Raw genomic sequence first — 20742 nt, forward strand, 5'->3', positions numbered from 1 at the left:
TGTTGATCTGTAGTCAGACAAAAGGCAGGGCAGGGTGGCACCTAATAGATTAATTCAGAGGGATCAACTTTCATAAGCAACAGCATCTGTGTGAGAGAGTGCTTATGCTAAGCAAGGCCTAGCATCAAGAACAATGCACTAAAACTCCCAGAATGCTTCAAGGAGGTTGAGAAGTCAGCAACTGACATTCTGGTGATCGCCATCTGACCCTTGAATAGAAATGCTGACAATGATAAAAATTGCAAGCAAGCAGCTTATATTGTTAAAACAGGAAACCGCATGGCTAAACCGCAGTGACGAAAGATAACTGCATATTATGCAAGCAGAGTCTGGAAATGATATATTTAAGGTCAAGCAGAGTCTGGAAAATGTTATATTTAAGGTCATTAGGAATTAACATAAGAAGCATAAAAATTATAAAAGAGCGTATCACCTGATATTATAATATAGATGAGTTAACTAAGTAACCATTAGAAGTAAAAATTAGAAATACATATGTATAAGTGTTATCGTATATAAGTAATAGTAAAGTTATGTTAGATGCCTCACTCTTAGAGTATAGACAGTTTTGTATCTTTTGTCTACAAAAAGATAAGGGACTCCTTTTAAATGAGCTGTTGACCAGTTCTGAGACTACTGAATCGGGCAGCTGCACCTAGCCTTCGGGTTAGAAAGCAAGGGCCTGATTTGGGAACCTCGTGAACCAACAGACCTCCTTAGTTTATGACTTTGTGAAACAATAAAAGTTTTAAATCGAACATCCAGGTCTGAGCCTGCGCTTAATTCAGTTCTTATATAATTCGGCATGAACTCACACAATCTGCTTATGAAAGCTGATGCCTCTAAATTCATTTTTAGGTGCTCTATCTTCATTTTGCTGTTTTCTTTTGTTTTCAGCAATGATGCTTATGGGCTCTCAATCCCTGACAGTCTATTCACTCATGAATCTAAAGGTCCCTCAACACATGCAGTTAAGTGGATTTCTAATGCTCAGTCCACACAATTAGGCCTCTTGCCATGCCACACATGCATAGCAGGGGGCATGACAATGGGATCATGAATGATATCCTATTACGCCTTATTGCTGGTGCAGGAGGAGCCTGGGATCATGATCCCAGGCTCCCCCTGCATCTGCTACTGTGTGGCGACGAGCCCTGTCAGCTGGCAGGTCTTACAGCAGGGGGAATGTTGCCACCACTATGAGCACCATAAGGCAGGGGTTTTCAACTTTCTTTGGTCGGGGTACCCCCAGCAGCCAGTCAACGAGTGGGGCTGGGCAGGGGTCCTCTGTGAGGTGCATGGCAACAAAACTGGAAGTGGTGCCGGCGAAACCAGAAGTACCCCCAGCTTCTTCATGCCACTGCTGCATACCTGCTGGGGCCTTCCAAAGTACCCCCAGGGGTACATGTATCCCCAGTTGAAAATCCCTGCCATAAGTTATGCAGTTTACAGCAGAGGCAGCAGGGAGAAGGCTGCCAGCACTGCAAGACTCTTGGGGTGCTGGGCTTTCAGCAGGAAGAACTCTGGCAGCTCTGCCTGAGAGCCTTGTGTGGTGTGGGGCTTGCAATGGGGGGAGTGTGCTGTGAGGCCTGCAGTGGGGGGAGAACACTGCTGCCACGGGGCTCACAGTGGCAGCACCATTCTCCCCGTCTCTCCCTCTGCAAGCCCTACACCTCACAGCTGCAAGCCCCACAGTCGACCATACTCACCCTGTTGCAATCCCCCCAAGCTGACAAGACTTGCAGGGAACAGGGGGGAGGTGACATCCTCCTTGCTGTAAACCCCGCAGCTGAGGAGGCTCACAGTGGGGGGCAGAGCCAAGAGCATTGCCACCATTGCAAGTCTTATCAGCTGCGAGGCTGTCAGCAGGTGGTGCACCCCTGTTACATGAAAAGTCATCTCTGCAAACAATCGCAATAATTTCTGTAGATGCAGGATTTTGTCCAGTGTGTCTTCTGTATCAGAAAACATGAGGCATTACCTGCATTGCTGCATAACTAACATACCATTCTGAAAATACTTAGTAACTTTTAACAATCATAGGCTTATTAACTATGTATATTAATTATCTGGTGTGCCATGGATATACATCTATCTAAAAAGCAGGCTTTTTTCCATTGAGTTACCAGGACCTCATTATTTTGTTTCACTTGCAAAATGTTATAGCCATATAGCTCTAAACACTAGTGCTGCCTATTTCCTGGCTAAGCTTTAAGTATCTGATCTCAGGTGGGACCTGGGACTTCAGTAAGTGAAAGGGTTTTCATACATTGAATATGTTTTGTTAATTATTTTAGATTTTACAGTTTTAACCTATTTGCAGAAGTTACCTAATTTACTTCTAAGTACTAGATGTTTGCAGTTTTCCCAATTTCCACTCATGACCACTATGTTAAGTTTGGGGGGTGGGGGGGAGGGTATTTTACCAATGTCTTAACTAGTGATGTATTGAAAAGTAATGCTTAAAGAACAAAATTCCAATATAATAAGAAATAAAAATATGACAGCTTATAGAAACTTCTAAAAATATTGAGGGCAACGTAAATAACTAGCTACTTAAAAAAAAACCAACACAACTAAAGGCACAATGTTGCTTCTATGGAAATCTATCCTATTGGCTTCCAACAGAATTGATCTTTTAATTGCAACTAGATTGTTTTAGCTTGGTGTCATTTGTCTAGTCAATATACCATATTGCATCATGGTAATCTCAGATTTAAGAGGAGATGCATTTATCTCCACCCCCTCTTAATATTTTGTAGAATTGTAACACTTGATCTGGCCAAGCACCACACGCTCTTACAGCAGACAGCAGTGACGCAAAGAGCAAGACAACTAAAGTGAATCTTTCAATTTAACACTGTACATAGAATATAGCTGCTGACAGTAAAGGTCATGCTTATCTAGAATGTAATGCTGTTAAAGTCATATGTCGTTATGCTATTGATTACTTCCATGGAACCAAACCAAGGATAATTTTGGCCCTCGGTATTTGATGACTAGCCTTCCTTGGTGATATTATATCCATGTAAAATTTGTAAACAATGAACAGAAGGAAGTTAAGTTTTTTATTTCATGATTTATTGTCATAATAAAACATTTCTATAGTAAAACCTGAAGGTGGCCCTGATAGAAAATAGATAGGCACAGTAATGAGGCATCGAGATTCCTGAACTCCTCCTGTTTGTGCAGCAGGTGTATAGACAAATCAGTTTCTGTCCTGTAAATCTGAAGCCTTTCATAAGCACATTACTTTTTAAAAAATTAAAATAAAAAGGTAGCTTTTTTCCTTATGAAAGTTTAGGGGCAGAAATCTAGGGTAAGTTAAGGAAACACGGGAGAAAGAAATTCCTTAATTTCTTGAAGGAATCAAGAAATCGGAAAGTGTGTCAATCCATTTTAAATGCATCTTTCATCTAACAATACATGATGGAGGATTTCTATGAAGTCTGAATTTGTGTGCATTGATGCTGAGGATGCATAGAAAAGCCATTTTTTGTAAACAGTATTAAAGTTACAATGGACAAATACAGGATAAAAAGAAGAAGGTTGTATTTATATCCATGTTAAAATAAAATGCTTGTGGTCTTTCAGAAAGCAAGGTTAAAAATACTGCATAAAACTGTGATTGCAATACACTAAAGCATTAGTGATCTTCATGGTAAAAAAATCAGAGCTTTAAAATTCAGCTATTCCAGGGTTTAGATGACATGGATACTGGAAAAATCAACTCAGCATCAATGGAACTAGGAAAAAAAGGAATATAATGCATTTCATTTAAAAAAAAATGCATATTTACTATAAAGCAACCTTTTTAAAATGCACATCTGGTATGTGAAGAAGAGGTATAATCACAGCTTTGTTTCTAAAGACATGGTAAAAATAATAAGATATTTTATTAAAAGCTGCAAATATATTAGATAATTTGAAATACTATTGTAAGTTTTTCACAAGCACAAAAGAATATGGGCTTATTTGTTTTACTTTGTTTTTCTAAAGCAAAGATTAGGCTTATTTATGTCTGTTTTGCTAGTTATAAGAAAATAGATATGCTAGTTACAATCCAGTGTTCACAAATGCATATTATTAGTAGGATGTAAAACTTACAATAACTCATTGCTCATAAGAATAGAAAATCCTGTGAACCTTTGACTTCTGTTTAAATATACACAATTTTAGCATTTGTAGATCAGCAAGGCAATCAAATCTCAATCATACAAGTGTTAATATTATTCTTACCTTTAGAATTTCAGTAACATTTTCATGACTGTTCAACTGAATATGAGACTCTACCAGACAAGTGTTTTTCTTTGTGTCACCATAAAATGGTAAGATTTGCATTACAAATATTAGTTACGAGAGAGAGAGATTCAGTGTCCTATTCAAAATCTAAATAATTGCAAAGTAAACTGAATGTAAAAATGAAATGGAAAATGTTATGAAACAACAAAAGAATGCTGCACTAAGTTCCTCATTTAGCAAAATAATAGAAGAGATTTATTACATAACGTGCTTTTCTTTAAATACAATAATAATTTAACTTTTTAATTTTCATAGTTTCATAGTTGGTAGGGTCAGAAAGGACCTGAGCAGATCATCAAGTCTGAACCCCTGCCTTGGCAGGAATAAGTACTGGGGTCAAACGACTCCAGCAAGGTGTTCGTCTAGTCTTGTGTAGCCTTATTTTCACATAAGACATCGCATGGTGTTACTTTTATTGTTTATTTTCATGGTAGTTTCATGGCTGGTGACCCCAACTCTGATCAGTGCCCAATTGGACTAGGAGCTATATGAAGATACAGTGGGAGACAGCTCCTTCCCCAAAAAAATATAAACGGAAAAGGTGGAGGGTGAAACGGAGTCACAGAGAGTTGAAGTGACTTGTACAAAATCATACAGCAGGTCAGTGAAAAAGCTCACAACTAAGGAAATGTAAATAAAAGTAGTGTAAAGTTGACAGATAACTGGTTGAATCATTGTACTTGGCGAGTAGTCCTCAATAGCTCAATGTCTTGTTGGGAGCAGGTATCAAGTAGTGTTCCCCAGGCATCTGTCCTGGGTCTGATATCATTCAACACCTTGCTTAATGATTTGGATGATGGGATTGAGTGCATGTTAGCATATTTGCAAATGACACCAAGGTGGATCGAGTTGCAGACCCTCTGCAGAATAGGTTCCTGAATAGCCTGGAGAAATGGTCTGGAAGCAGAGAGATGAGATTCAAGAAGAACAAGTACAAAGTCCTGCACTTGGAAAGGAATAATTGCATGCATGAGTACAGACTAAAAAAAAAAAAATTAGGGGCCTGGAGGGCAAGACTTATGAGGAAAGGCTGAAAGTACTGGGGTTATTTAGTGTGAAGAAGAGAAGATTGAGGGGGGATTTGATTCATAGACATTAGGGGTGGAAGGGACCTCGGAGGATCATCGAGTCTAGCCCCCTGCCCCAAGGGAAAGAAGTCAGCGGGGATCATAAACATCCAAAAGTCTCTTGAAGGCATTAAAAGTAGGGGCTTGGACCACCTCTGGTGGAAGTCTATTCCAAACCTTTGGGGGCTCAGACAGTAAAGAAGTTCTTCCTTATGTCCAGCCTGAAATGGTTGTGGAGGAGTTTGTGACCGTTTGACATTATCACCCCTTGGGGCTCTCTAGTGAATAGATGTTCCCCCAGATCCTGGTGAGCACACCTGATAAACTTATAGGTGGCCACCAGATCACCCCTGAGCCTGCGCTTTTCTGGGATGAAGAGTCCCCTGGCTCTCAGCCTCTCATCATAAGGTCTGTTTTCCTGACCTCTGATCACGTGCGTGGCTCTTTTCTGGAATCTCTCAAGCTTCTCCACATCCTTTTTGAATTGTGGAGCCCAAAACTGGATGCAGTACTCCAGCTGCAGCTTCACCGAGGCCGAGTACAACGAGAGAATGACATCCTGGGATTTGCTTAAGAAGCATCTATAGATGCAAGCCAGCATTTTGCTCACTTTACTAGCCACAGCATCGCATTGAAGGTGCATGTCCATCTTGTGGTCAATGATGACCCCCAAGTCCCTTTCATCTGTAGTGCTAGCCAGTGTAGCACTGCCAAACCTATAAGGATGCTGCAGGTTTTTCTTCCCAAGGTGGAGAACCTTGCATTTTTCTGTGTTGAACACCATCAGGTTCTTGTCTGTCCATTTCCTGAGCCTGTGACAGTCAGCCTGGATCACCCTCCTGTTCTCAGGTGTGGATGATTTACCCCAGAGTTTGGTGTCTTTGGCGAACTTGGCCAGTCCACTTCTGACACCATTAATGCCATTCATTAATGTCCACATCATTAATGAAGATGTTGAACAGTATAGGCCCAAAGACAGAGCCTTGAGGGACCCCACTGGTCACAGGGCACTGCAACAATTGACTTCCGTCAACCACCACCCTCTGGGTCTGACCACAGAGCCACATCCCCAGCCAGTGGATCATGGTGAAGCCGAAGCCACACTAGGCTAGTTTTGCCAATAGGTGATCCTGGGATACCAGATCAAAGGCTTTTTTAAAGTCAAGATATATAACATCAATCTCTTCTCCTTTGTCCAGGTGATTGGTCACCTGGCCATAAAACGATATTAGATTGGTCAAGCAAGACCTACCCACAACAAATCCATCCCTCAGGATGTTGCCGTCAGACAGTCTGTTAAGAATGGCCTCTTTGATAATCATTTCTAAAACCTTCCCTGGGATAGAGGTCAGGCTGATGGGCCTATAGTTTACCAGATCCACTTTCCTCCCTTTCTTGAAGATAGGCACCACATTGACCTTCTTCCAATCTTTGTGCACTTCACCAGTGTGCCAGGAGTTCTTGAAGATTTGTGCCAGGAGCTGAGCTATGGTGGTTGCTAGCTCCTTGAGTACCCTGAGGTGTAAACTGTCAGGGCCAGCTCATAGCAGTCTTCAAATACCTCAGGGGTTATTATAGAGAAGATGGAAATGGGCTTTTCCCTGGGCAGGTTGGACAGACACTTGGATGTGATGGTTTAGTCCAGGATGATCTTGCCTTGAACAGGAGGGCTGGATCAGTGGCATCAGCGCTACTTGCTTATGATTCTAACTCAGATTTTAAGGCCAATAGTCTTAGTACAAACATAGTAACTATGAAAAACCCAACAGCATGGATGTGAACACAAGATAAAAGTTTCTCCAGAGGGTTTTGAAGCCTAAATTGAATTCTATACTATGACAGGTGAATTGCAAGTTGTATCCAATCTAGCTAATTTGTAAGGTAGATGATGTACCTATACTATAGTGCAGTGAGTGCGGTATACATACCCTCTTTTGTTGCTAATTGTGTCATATAACAAAGCTGAGACTTTTTCTTGGTGAAGATAGTTCACTGACTTGTGATTGCTTGTGTTAGTTCTGTGTGCTTTCAGGCTAGAATGTATTTAGAATTGACAATTTTATAATGAATAACAGTTTTTTGTCTTATGGTATGATTTCTAAACATTGAATTATTAAATGTATTACTCGTTTAAGTTGTCTCACATTATGTGCCAAGATTTTTGTTGGTGATATCTTCTATTGAACCAGCTTCATGATTAAGATTAAGCTTAAACAAGCTTTCAAATACAATGGCTAGGGACAGAATTTGCATATAAACCAGATTAAGTGATCAGAAACTGTTTAAACCTGTAACAGGACAGAAGTTCAGTGCACATAAACCAGTTTCAAAATGGTCAAAATGGGTGGCTGGGGAAGTGGGACCCTTCCCATCTGGCTGCGGCTCAGGCTGGGGCCATGGGAGCTGTGTGCCCAGATAGCACCCGGCTCCTCGCACCCAGGTTGGGTTGGCTGATGGTCATGGAGCCACAGCCAGCTGGGGAGGGCTCTGCCCCTGTGGCCTGGCCCAGCCCAGCCTGGCCTTCTCTGTGCCTACCCTCAGCAGCATCCACAGCTGGCCCAGCTCAGCTGCGGGTGAGGCAAGAAGACAGTGAGGCTGGTCCAGGTTGGGTGACAAGGGCAAGACCCTTCCAAGCTGACTGTTGCTCCATGACTGCCAGGCCTGGCATGCATGGACAGTAGCTGGCTGAGCAGCAGCACTGAGGTGATGCTGCTACAGCTGCAGGCAAGTACCCTGGCAGCCGGATTGGCTGCGCGGGACAAGTCCTTCATGACAATTCCTGCCCAGGCCAGCTCAGAGGTGCCCTTGAGCCCAGTGCCCAGCAACTGCCCACCATGGGGTCTCATGTGCCTGTTGCCACCGCTGCCGCACTCCTTGCATGGTGCTTGTTCATCCATCTCATGTGGCAGCTACAGACAGACAAGCAAACACCATGCAAGGGGTGTGGCAGGAACACGTGAAGGCACACAAGCCCTTGTGGCAGAAAGCTGTCAGGCTTCAGGCCTGCCAGCACCTCCAAGCCAGCCTAGGCAGCCCCAGGCATGAAAGACTCATCCCATGCAGCCAGTCCGGTTGTGAAGGCACCTGCCCACAGCTGCAGTGGCATTGCTTCTGCGTCACTGCCTAGCCAGCCATGAGCCCTGTGCACTGGGCCAGGCTGTCACGAAGCTGGAGCCAGCTGTAAAGGGTCATACCCCCATGGCCCATCTTGGGCCAGCCCTGTTATCCACCTGCTTCACCCAAGGCTGAGCTGGGCCAGCCCACAGGCGCTGCTGAGGACAGGTGCAGAGGAGCCAGCCCAGACCAAGCCGCAGGTGCAGGGCTCTTCTCAGCCACCTGTGGCTCCATGACAGCCTGGCCTGGCTTGGGCATAGGTAGCTGGGAACAATTCAGGTGCACAGCTCCCACAGCCCCAGGTGCAGCTGACCAGGAAGGGCCTTGTCCCCATGGCTCAGTTAAGGCCAACCCCTCCATGCCTACCCTCAGCAGTCCCCACAGACCAGCCTGGCTCATCCCCCCTAGCCCTGCCTTAGCCCTGGGTGAGGCAGGCAAATGGTGCGGTCATGCCAGCTGGCTCTGGCAATGCCCCCCACTGTGCGAGTGGCCAGCAGGGGTGAAAGCTGGGCAAACCCTAGCTGGGGTCCCTGTGCCTGAGAGGGGAGACAGGGAAGTTTAATTCCCCTCCCTGCCCCCACTTGACCTGAGGTTGCTGCCCAGGTCAGCTTGGGCCATGCTCCCTGCTGCTTTAGCAGCTAGCAGGGGGGAAAGCCAGGCAGACCCTAGCTGGGGTCCCTATGCCCGTGGGAGAGAGGGGAAACAGGGAAGTTTAATTTCCCTCCCTGCCCCGCTTCACCTGAGATGCTGCCCTGGCCAATGTCTGGCCATGCTGCCACTGGGGACAAACCTGACAAGGGCTGCTTCTCCTCTCCCCCTCCAGGCATATGGCTACATTTCCAGAATCAAAAGTGAATGTCTATTCACTTGCAAATCGGTTCAGTCTACAAAGGTTAGACTAACCTGCAAAGATTGAATTAATTCAGTCTTGGGCCTTTTGAATGTCTGTACTTAGACAATGTGATCTATTGATATATCAAGGACTTTGTTTTTCAGGACAGCTTCATTGTAAACATCATCACCTGGCAGGTGAGACTGGATTGTTTTCTGCTAAGACTGCCAAAATAGTACAAGTCATGGTAATGATATGAACAAAGCATCCAAGTGAACAAGGAATTAAATCTAGTAAAAATGGTTTATTTTTTTTCTAGCTTTGCCTTTATATAATGTAGCTATTGATTTAAAATACTAACTTGTGCTAGTCACTGCCAGAAGAGGGATCAGAATCGAGGTCATCACTCCTTTTTATTTTGAAAAATGAATAGTGCTTTAACTGTCATCAGTTTTTTATTGGAGTTCCCTTTTGTCTGAACTATGAGTCTGATATGATCTGAAGTATGACCAGAATGAAGTAGAACAGAGGAATGATATAAGTCTTAGTAGTAAAAGATGTTATATACTTAATTGCTATATAAATGACCTCCCACTTATAATAAAAAAAGCTATTTTCAGTATTGATATGTACACATGTTCCTGGCAGTTTGTTGCCATGGAGAGCTGGAGAAGTCCCAGCAGGCATATGGAATAGTTGTGGTGTTCGTTTCAACTTACACTTAGCTAATAACTGATGTAAAATGAGGAAACATGCTTCAGGCAGGTATGATTTGCATATTATGCTTGTAAATGTCTTGGTATATGAAATATTAACAAAATTAGGTGGACTTCGTAAGGATAGTTTCATAAACACAGGTGGAAATAAATCATGAAGTATTCTGATGTTGTTTCATTTCTTGTGTGATTATTTTTTAAAACTAATGGGACAAATCGGGGACAAATCCTTCCCTGACTGTAGTTGATTTTACACCAATACTAAGCATGATTCATTTTATCTTCAGATGTAACCAAAAAAACAACAAGCCCAACTTGTTTTTATCCCATTAAGGCCATCTGTTCTCACACATATTGTAGGTAAATTAATCGTTTCTGCTTTTGCTGTGTGTTCCTTCCTTCTTTCTTTTTTTTCTATTTATTTATTTTTTTCTTTTTCGGTCCTTCTGCACTATATTATAATGGGGAAAATTGTCAGTATCTAATAAAAACATATTGATTGCAGTAAGGAACTGTAAGAACTGTATGTAACCTGCCCTGCTCTCCTCACAATGATCAGTGATATTTAACAGAATAGAAAAAGGTAACGTGCATGTGCACTTTCTGATGCACTTTCTGGTACAAACAAAGGCAAGAATCTTTCATTGTTATAATTTGTTCCCTACGTGGCCTTGAATGTCCTTTTCATTGGCACAAGATAACGGTTCTTTCTCTGAGTTTGCAGTTTCTTGATGGCTAGGTATTTAACCTGCAGTAGGACTCTACTACTGAACATTAGGGTATTATACTCACTGATTTATAGGCATATGTTTAAAACCAAAGTGAGACAAGATTCAAAATTTACTTTGTATTACTATTTAAATATCTACAGTGCCAGGTTTACATCTGATCATTTTTAGAAAATATAAGACATGTGAGTACATATTCAGCCTAAATGAGTTATCACTGAAAATCTGTCTGAAACCAGACACAACTGTGTGCTGTAAAACATGTCTTTTTGTTCTTTGTTCAAGGGTTAAAGCCAACTGAGCCAACCATGACTGGCAAAACACAGACCAGCAATGTCACCAATAAGAATGATCCCAAGTCCATCAACTCCAGAGTCTTCATTGGCAATCTGAACACAGCCATTGTCAAAAAAGGTGACATAGAAGCCATTTTTGCAAAGTATGGAAAAATAGTTGGCTGCTCAGTGCACAAAGGTTATGCATTTGTACAGTACATGAGTGAGAGGCATGCAAGGGCAGCAGTGGCGGGTGAGAATGCCAGGATCATTGCAGGACAACCACTTGGTAAGTGCTTAGGACTGTTATACTTTTTTTTCTTTTCCCTGTTTGTTTTAAATATTTTTACGTTATGTCTTGGGTTTATTTGTGTTTGGGTGTTTTATATACCTTTAAGTAAGGACTATTTATGATAGTTTCAGCTTTTTCAAATAGTCTGCATGTTTTACCTCAATTACTTGAGTAGTCCTGTGGAAGTCAACAGAAATACTCCAGTGAACAGAAACATGTGTTTGAATGATCTTCACTAGTTGGTAAATTTTACAACAAATATTTTGTCTATAGGAAATAGGATAGGATCATAGGAAAGTAGGTTCACCTCATCCAGCCCTCTACTCAAGGAAGGAATGTCTCTAATTAAACCATCCCAACCAAGTGTCTGTTCAACCTGCTCTGAAAAATTTCCAGCAATGGAGATTCCACAACTTCTCTAGGGAGCTGGTTCCAATTCTTGACCACCCTCATAGAAAGATCCTCCTAATGTTCAACCTAAATTTGCCCTGCTGAACTGTGAGGCCACTGTTTCTAGTCCTGTTCCCTGCAGCCACAGGGAAAAGTCTTTCTCCATCCTCTCTACAATTTCCTATCAGGCTGTTATCAAAGATTGTTATCAAGTTTCCCCACAATCTTCTCTTCTCCAGACTAAGTAACCCTAGTTCTTTCAGCCTTTTCTCAAAAGTCATGTTTCTCAGGCCTCTAATCATTTGTGTTGCTCTCTGCTGGACTCTTTCCAATCTGTCCATGTCTTTCTTGGGAAGTGGGGCCCAAAACTGGACATGATACTCTATAAGAGCATGGCCTCATGGTTCTTATAAGATATATATCAAATTTTCAGAGGTCTTTGTGGTCAGAAATTAATCTTACATGAAAAAAAGAGTGACTGCAAATTTTCTAGGGAAGCATGCTATACAGAGTATTTTTTATGTAGTTCTCCCTTACTACACATGTCCCTTGAAATTGCCTGGAAACCCAACCATGAATCTCTCCTGTGCCTTGGTCTCACTTTTTAGAGAATAAATTTGGGAAGATTATGCATTATCCCACAGGACCAGAATCGCACAATTGGTAAACTTTTTTTTCTGTTTCCATAATTGTAATGGCCCCACAGGACACACAATGGTTCTTAAACATAAACACATTTTTACTATTTGTAGTTCTCTTATATTTATTGATTTTAGAGGTTGCATAGTTCATGCTTCAATGGCATATCAAAGTCTTGCAGAAGCAAGAAAGAGAGGTTCAGTGCTTTTTAAATGGTGCTAAATTACCTAGAGAAAATATTTTTTATGTAGAGAGAAATGTCTTACATGGACAATTTAGGATGAATTTATTCTTCTATGTAGGACTGTAGAATGTGTCCCTTTGAACTGAATCTAGTCTACAATTTTTGTTTGCTAGCATTTTTATAAAACAATGTATGTATAATCCAGATGCTACATATAAAAAAGTACCCTTCAAAGTGGATGGCTTTTAACTATAAAGCCTTTTGATTAAAAATCCCTTGGAAAATGTTGCTCTCCAGCTTGTTATGCGTATAGAAATACTGGAAAATACAGCAGGGTATTTTGGTGGGATCTAAACAGCTTGAAATAGAACATCATTGCTGTTTTGGTGAACCCATAGCAAGTACAGGAAAGATTGTAAACTTTGACCTAAACTTGGTCACTTCTTCTAGATATATATGGTGTTGCTTTTTGCTTATTTGGGTGGTTTCAGTACTTTTCATAATTGCTGATACACAATAGCATTCCTGTCAGTGCTTGAAAGATTATTTAAAAACTATGTATGGTTGTGAACTTCTGTGAACCTGTGTGAAATAATAGCAGCTAAACATTCAAGTAAATTGAATTGCTAATAGTTTGAGTCAGCAGAAATCATCCCAAATATTCTGTAAGACACAAACCCAAAGGCATTCAATGGCACTGTAGACTGGGGTGGGCAATTATTTTGGCTGGAGGGTGGCTTAACAAGTTTTGGTGAGATGCCGGGAACCACTAGGGTGGTCCTGCCCCTTGACAAGCACCCTGCCCCCTGGTTGCCATCTTGGGACTGGAAGTCCTGCCCCCTGACTTTTGCCACCAGAAGTCCCTCGCCTTCCCCCAGAAGTATCCCTTTTGGGAAGGGGGTTTAGCATCTTGGAACTGGGTGGGGGGAGAATTATATACTAAACAAACATCTACAATACCATATTTTAATTTGATTTTTAAAAATATATTTTGGTCCTGATTTTGTGTGTGTTTTCATTGTTTATATAGAGGTGATTGCATAATAGGGGAAATGCAATCTTATTCTTGTATATTGTGGGGGTGTAGAGAAGCGTGGGGGTATGTGTGGGAGGGTATAGGGCTTGTGGGGGGCTGTGGGTGTGTGGATGTCTGTGTAATGTGGGTTGTAGGGGAGGGTGTGAGGGTATGTATGGATGTGGGTGGGTGGGTACAGGGTTTGTGAGAGAATGTGGGATGTGTGGAAGGGGAGGGTGGCTGGGGGTGTATGTAGGTTCATGTGTGTGGTGGGGTGTGCACATGTAGCAGTGAGCGGGCCTCCCCAGAGGCATGCAGGTGGGTGTATGAGTAATGTGGGAAGCTGTGGGTAGACATGGTGTTTTTGGTGATTGTGTGGGGGGAGGGTATGGTTGTGGGGTTTGAAGGTATAGTGGGGTGTGCATAGGAGCTCCCTGCACATGCCTCCCTGAACTGATCAGCACTTACCCCGGCCCTGCAACAGCCCAGAGCCCATGTACCCTGCAGCACCTGCCCATCACTGCCAACAGCATGCAGCCCCAGTCCTCCCTGCAGCTGCTCCGCACTACCCCAATGTGGCATGTCTTGCTGCCCCCTGAGCATGCAGCAGAGCTGGGGTGACTCTGTGGCTGGACTTCCTTTATAGACATCCCAAGTGGTAGCAGCTCCTTCTGGCTGCCACCGCTGCTGGCTGCAGCTTCACAATACTGGGAGGGACCCACACTGTACAGCCTCACCCGGCATGCCTGGTGCCTGCTTCAGAGTCACCCATCCAGACTGAGTAGCAACAGCAGCAGTGGCTGCTGAGCAGAAACTATTGCTCTGTGCAGGGGAAAAATAGCTCCTCCCCCTTGCCACTGACAGGCCCTTCCTGTTGTAACCACCTGGAGCCTGTGCCATGCTGGGCTGTCCTGCATCTCCACTGCTGTCACCACCACCTCTAGGCTGCCCAGCAGGGCAGCACTGGCAATGCAGAGCAGCTGCAGGGTAGCCTGGACAGTGGTGATGGCAGTACAGACCCAGGATAGGCTGCCTTTCCCCCATGCTGAGCAACAGTTCTGCTTGGGAGCAGCAGCTGCTGCTGCTGCTGAGCAAGGAAAGGTGAGTCTGGAGCAGACGTATGGCATGCCAGGTTGGGGCTGCATGCACAGGTCCCTACCAGTACAGCAGTCCTGGTATCAGGAGCGGCGGCAGCTGGAAGAAGCCACTGCCACCTCGGGTGCCTAGAAAGGCAGTTCAGCTTCAGAGCTGCCCCAGCATGATTGCATGCCCAGGGAGGAGCATGACTGCATGCCCAGGGAGCCTGGGCACCTGGGCCAGGTGGGATGACGGGACCTGCTGCAGGCCAGATCTAGCCCATAGGCCGTATTTTGCCCACCCCTGCTGTACAGAATGATTTGGTGGTTGACTGACCAATTTATCATAAACTTCCTGAGTATTTGTAGAACCAGAGTTCTTGTATGATTTTTTTTAAAAGCTATTTTATGCAGCAACTATTGTATAGTGCTTTGGAGTTCTATAACTAATATGCTAGGTCTCAAAAAAAGAAAAACAGCTGATAGGCTACTCAATCATATTTTATTAGCTTGCTTTATAACTACCTCATAAAAAGGTCTTAGAGAAAAGCCAGAATCAGATGGTAAAATAACAAAAAACTATAGGCTTGTAGTTTATTGTCATGGATGCTTAGCTAAAGAATCTCTCTGTGCTACTTTCTCTGTGAGATGGCAGTCTTGGAGCATGTTTTCTGAATCCATAATTTTAAGAAACAGGCTAAAGAATGCCATCAGTGCATTAAATACAGCTCCTCACCAACCAGCTGACCCAATTCTTTCCAAAACCATTCCTTCCTAGGGCAAGCCTACTGTTATTACCATCACTACTATGGCTGCTGCTGTTTTATTTGTTTTTGGTTGTATCATAATGTGCGAGGTGCTCTGAGAAGTTGGGAATAGTGAGAGAAATGTTAGGGAATACAACAAAGGTCAAGGATGCGACCAGGAACTGAGCTGAAATTTGGGAAAGAATCAGGAATATTAAAACAAGCTAAGAGTCAAACATTAAAGCTCAAGGCTAGAAAATTTAAAAAAGAGAACTCACCTCTTCGCATGCATATAGACAAGAGCAGTATTCATTGGCTATCTTTTGATATGAGAATGATGTCCTCTATGGGGGGGATTATTGGTGAGTTTTAAGGTGCCTGAGGAGTCCAATTCATGTTCTGCAAGTTTTTCCACAACTATGACAAGTGATGCCTTGTGGGGGGGGGGGAGGAGGGCCACAACTGTTGGCCAGGATGTTGTGCGCTTTTCTTCCTCCTCTGCCATTTCTCAGCTTCCTGAGCAAGACGGTTCTCTTCAAAATGGGCTGTAGCTTGATGTATGGTACAGTGTCATTGAGACCCGTTACCATCTAGCACTTCCCAATTTCATAGATTCATAGATGTTAGGGTCGGAAGAGACCTCAATAGATCATCGAATCTGACCCCCTGCATACACACGAAAGTGCTGGGTTCAGATGATCCCAGCCAGATGCCCATCCAACCTCCTCTTGAAGACCCCTAGCGTAGGGGAAAGCACCACCTCCCTTAGGAGCCCATTCCAGACCTTGGCCACTCTAACTGTGAAGAAGTTCTTCCTAATGTCCAGTCTAAATCTGCTGTCTGCTAGCTTATGGCCATTATTTCTTGTAACCCCCAGGGGCACCTTGGTGAGTACAGCCTCACCAATTGCCTTCTGCGCCCCCATGATGAATTTATAGGAAGCCAGAAGGTTGCCTCTCAACCTTCTCTTGCAGAAGTTAAAGAGGTCCAGGTGCCTTAGTCTCTCCTCATAGGGCTTGGCCTGCAAGCCCTTAACCATACAAGTGGCCCTTCTCTGGACCCACTCCAGGTTATCCACATCCCTCTTGAAGCGTGGCGCCCAAAACTGGACGCAGTATTCCAACTGCAGTCTGACCAACGCCCAATAGAGGGGAAGTATCAGCTCCTTGGTTCTGTTTGTCATGCATCAGCAGATGCATGATAAAATGCAGTTAGTTTTTCTGATGACTTTGTCACACTGGTGACTCATGTTCATCTTGGAGTCCACTAGAACTCCAAGATCCCTTTCCACTTTCATGCTACCGAGCAGGTCATTTCCTAGGCAGTAGGTATGCTGGACATTTTTCCTCCCTAAGTGCAGCACTTTGCATTTCTCCTTGTTAAACTGCATTCTGTTGTTTTCTGCCCATTTGTCCAACCAGTCCAGGTCTGCCTGCAGTTGTTCCCTGCCCTCCGGTGTATCAACTTCTCCCCACAGTTTTGTATCATCCGCAAACTTGGACAGAGTACACTTCACTCCCTCGTCCAAGTCACTGATGAAGACATTGAAGAGTATCGGTCCAAGGACTGAGCCCTGCAGGACCCCACTACCCACTCCTTTCCAGGTTGATACTGACCCATCCACTACCACTCTCTGGGTACGACCCTCCAGCCAATTTGCCACCCACCGGACTGTGTAATTATCCAAAACACAGCCTCTTAACTTGTTCACCAGTATGGGGTGGGATACCATATCGAAGGCCTTCCTGAAGTCTAAGTAAATGATATCAACCCCTACTCCTGTGTTGAGCTGTTTTGTAACCTGGTCATAAAAAGAGACTAGATTAGTCAGGTATGATCTACCCGCTATGAACCCGTGCTGGTTTCCCCTCAGCATAATTTTTCCCACTGGGCTGTCACATATATAAGCCTTAATAATTGTTTCAAAGACTTTGCCAAGGATGGAAGTGAGAGTGACTGGCCTGTAGTTGCTTGGATCCTCCTTCCTCCCCTTCTTGAAAATAGGGACCACATTGGTCCTTTTCCAGTCATCCAGGACCTGTCCCGTGTGCCATGAGTGCTCAAATATTCTTGCCAGTGGATGTACAATGATATCGGCCGGTGCCTTCAGTACCCTCAGATGGAGCTCATCTCGGCCTGCTGACTTAAACGCATCCAGTTCTTCCAAATTACTTTGCAACATCTCAGGGTCAATGCTTGATAGTCTGGTTCCCAGCTGTTGCCTCTCTACCACGTGAGACTTTTCTCTTGCCTCTCGTTTAGGAAGACTGACGCAAAGAACTCATTGAGGAGTTCAGCCTTTTCCTCCTTGTCTGTCACCAATTGCTTTTGCCCATTCAGTAGTGGTCCTATTCCACCCTGGGCCTTCCTTTTACTCCCTATATATCTGAAAAACAATTTTTTGTTATCCTTAACTTGGGATGCCATCCTCAGCTCCATGGTAGCTTTGGCCTTTCTAACTGCCTCCCTACAACTGACAGCTGAGAAGGCATGCTCCTCTTTAGTAATCTCTCCCTGTTTCCATTGCTTATATGTCTCCCCTTTTTGCCCTTAGGCTGCTCTGGATTTCTCTGGTCAGCCAAGGAAGCCTCTTGGCCCCTTTCCCTCTTTTCCCCCTTATCAGAATCGTCTCCCTCTGTGCCCGAAGGATTGTTTCCTTAAGGCACAGCCACCCTTCCTGTGCTCCCATCTTGTCAAATCTCCTACTCTGCAGTGTGTCATTGACTAAACAGCTGAGTTCGCTGAAGTCAGCCTTCCTGACGTCTAGCAATTCCACCCTACTAGTTACCTTACCCACTCTATGCCTATGATGAATTCTATTATTTGGTGGTCACTGTCTCCCAGGTGACCACTGATCTGTAGGTCCCCTATCATGTCATCCCCTGTTGCCAATACCAGGTCTAGTAAGCCATTCCCCCTAGTGGGACCATGTTCCTCCTGCGTCAGATGGAGGTCCTGTATATAGGATAGGAACCTGCATGAATGGTGGGAATTTGCTGTCTGCGTCTCCCAGCAGATGTCAGGGTAGTTTAGGTCCCCCATGACTACTGCCTTCCTAGTCTTTATGGTTTCCAAGAGCTGCCTCAGGAGTTCCAAATCTAGTTCTTCCCCCTGGTGTGGGGGTCTGTGGCAGACCCCTACCACCAAATCCATTTCTCCTTGACCTCCATGTATCCTAACCCATAAACCTTCTACTTTCTCCTCCTCTGATTCCATTTTGATACAGGTCGATGTATAACGCTCCTTGACATAGAGTGCAACCCCTCCCCCTCTCTTCCCCACTCTATCCTTTCTGTATAGCTTATAGCCCTCAATGTGTACCGCCCAGTTGTGGGTAGAGTCCCACCAGGTTTCTGTTAACCCCACTAAGTCATAAGTGTTCTCTGCAAGCAGGAGTGCTAATTTGTAAGGTTGATGCCAGCCTTCCTAAGATATGCTTTCAGGGTGTCCTTGTAGCACTTGCTCTGCCCTTCAGAGGTTCTCTTACCATGACTAAGTTGGGAGAAGAGGACCTGTTTCAGGAGATAAGTGTCAGCCATATACACACAGTGGCCAGCCCAGTGAAGTTGATGTTTCATGATCTTTGCCTCAGTGCTGGCTATTTTAGCTGCAGAGAGGATTCTGGCATTAGTGCAGTGGTCTTCCCATTTAATGCGAAGAATCTTCCCAAGGCAATGCTGATGGAACCATTACAGATGCTTAAGATGGATTCAATATGTCACCCACATCTCATACTCATAGAGGAGTGTGGAGATAACCCCTGCATTGTAGACCAGGATCTTAGTTTCCATTTGCAGAGCTCGGTCAGCAAAGACACAGCAAAGCAGCTTTCTGAAGGATTTCCTGGCAGTTGGTAAACAGAATCAGGAATATGAAAACAAGTGAAGGGAAAGATAAAGCCCAAAGCCAAGGAATAAAAACAGAGCACTCACCCCTTCAGATACATATAGACACAAGAGCAGGATAAGAGCTAAGTTAGAGGTGTTTGGGGCAATCCCTAAAGGCTTGAATGTTTCTTAGTCAAAGCATAAATGCAAGATGCTGTCTTAAATACCTAGATCGCTCTTCTCTGTTACCAGTCCCATAGGATATTTTCACCTATGGCTACCTAAAGGCACACCTTCAAGATGGTGAAGACCGGGTGAAAAGATGCAGTAGAAAAAAAAAACAGTCAAGCCCCATCTCCATCTAATTTTGACACCATAGATTATTTCAGTAAATACAATCAAACCATTATTAGCCATTTAACTTCTTCATAGATTTCATAGACATTGGGACTGGAAGGGACCTTGGAGATCATCGAGTCCAGCCCCCTGCCCAAAGGGCAGGAAGTAAGCTGGAGTCATAGGATCCCAGCAAGATAAGCATCCAATTTGCTCTTAAAGGTGTTCAATGTAAATGCTTGAATCACCTCCAATGGCAGGCTGTTCCACGGGCTGTTCCCTGGAGGCTCAGACAGTATAGAAATTCTTCCTTATGTCCAGCCTGAGATGTTCTTACAGTAGTTTATGACTGTTTGTCTTTGCCATCCCTTGGGGCACTCTGGTGAACAAACATTCCCCCAGACCCTGGTGGTCACCCTGATAAACTTATTGGTGGCCATCAGATCACCCCTGAGCCTGCACTTTTCCAGGCTAAAGAGCCCCATGGCTCTCAGCCTGTCGTTGCAAGGTCTGTTTTCCTGACCTCTGATCATGCACGTGGCTCTTCTCTGTACTCTCTCAAGCTCCTCCACATCCTTTTTGAATTGTGGAGCCCAAAACTGGATGCAGTACTCCAACTGCGGCCTCACCAAGGCGGAGTATAAGGGGCGAATGACATCCCGGGGTTTGCTTGAGAAGTATCTATGGATGCAAGCCAGCGTTTTGGTCACTTTAGTAGCCGCAGCATCGCATTGCAGGCTCATGTTCATCTTGTGGTCAATGTTGACCCCCAAGTCTCTTTCTTCTGTAGTGCTAGTCAGCGTAGCACTGCCGAGCCTATAAGGATGCTGCATTTTTTTCTTCCCAAGGTGGAGAACCTTGCATTTTTCAGTGTTAAACACCATCAGGTTCTCATCCGCCCATTTGCTGAGCCTGTCCAGGTCAGCCTGGATCATCTGCCTTTCACCTGGCGTGGATGCTTTGCCCAAAAGTTTGGTGTCATCGGCAAACTTGGCCAGTCCACTTCTGACTCCCATGTCCACATCATTAATGAAGATGTTAAATAGTATAGGTCCAAGGACAGAGCCTTGGGGGACCTCACTGGTCACAGGTCACCACAATGATTAACATCCATCAACCACCACCCTCTGGGTTTGACCACGGAGCCATTCCCCAGCCAGTGGATCGCGGTGAAGCCAAGGCCGCACTTGCCCAGTTTTGCCA

General features: G+C 44.2%; 1 protein-coding gene across 7 annotated transcripts in view; it reads left to right on the forward strand.

Annotated features, from left to right (window-relative positions):
* Positions 1-20742, forward strand: part of RALYL (RALY RNA binding protein like) — a 709413-nt gene that overhangs the window by 318536 nt on the left and 370135 nt on the right. For all 7 annotated transcript variants that reach the window (XM_090040250.1, XM_090040251.1, XM_090040249.1 and 4 more), the window contains one exon: positions 11045-11323. In XM_090040250.1, coding sequence (XP_089896376.1) covers positions 11068-11323 — 256 coding nt within the window. In that variant the 5' untranslated portion in view covers positions 11045-11067. The remainder of the gene's footprint in view (positions 1-11044; positions 11324-20742) is intronic.

The sequence above is a fragment of the Crocodylus siamensis genome, chromosome 3 (genome assembly GCF_052110815.1).
Source record: "Crocodylus siamensis isolate JL-2025a chromosome 3, ASM5211081v1, whole genome shotgun sequence".
NCBI lineage: Eukaryota > Metazoa > Chordata > Crocodylia > Crocodylidae > Crocodylus > Crocodylus siamensis.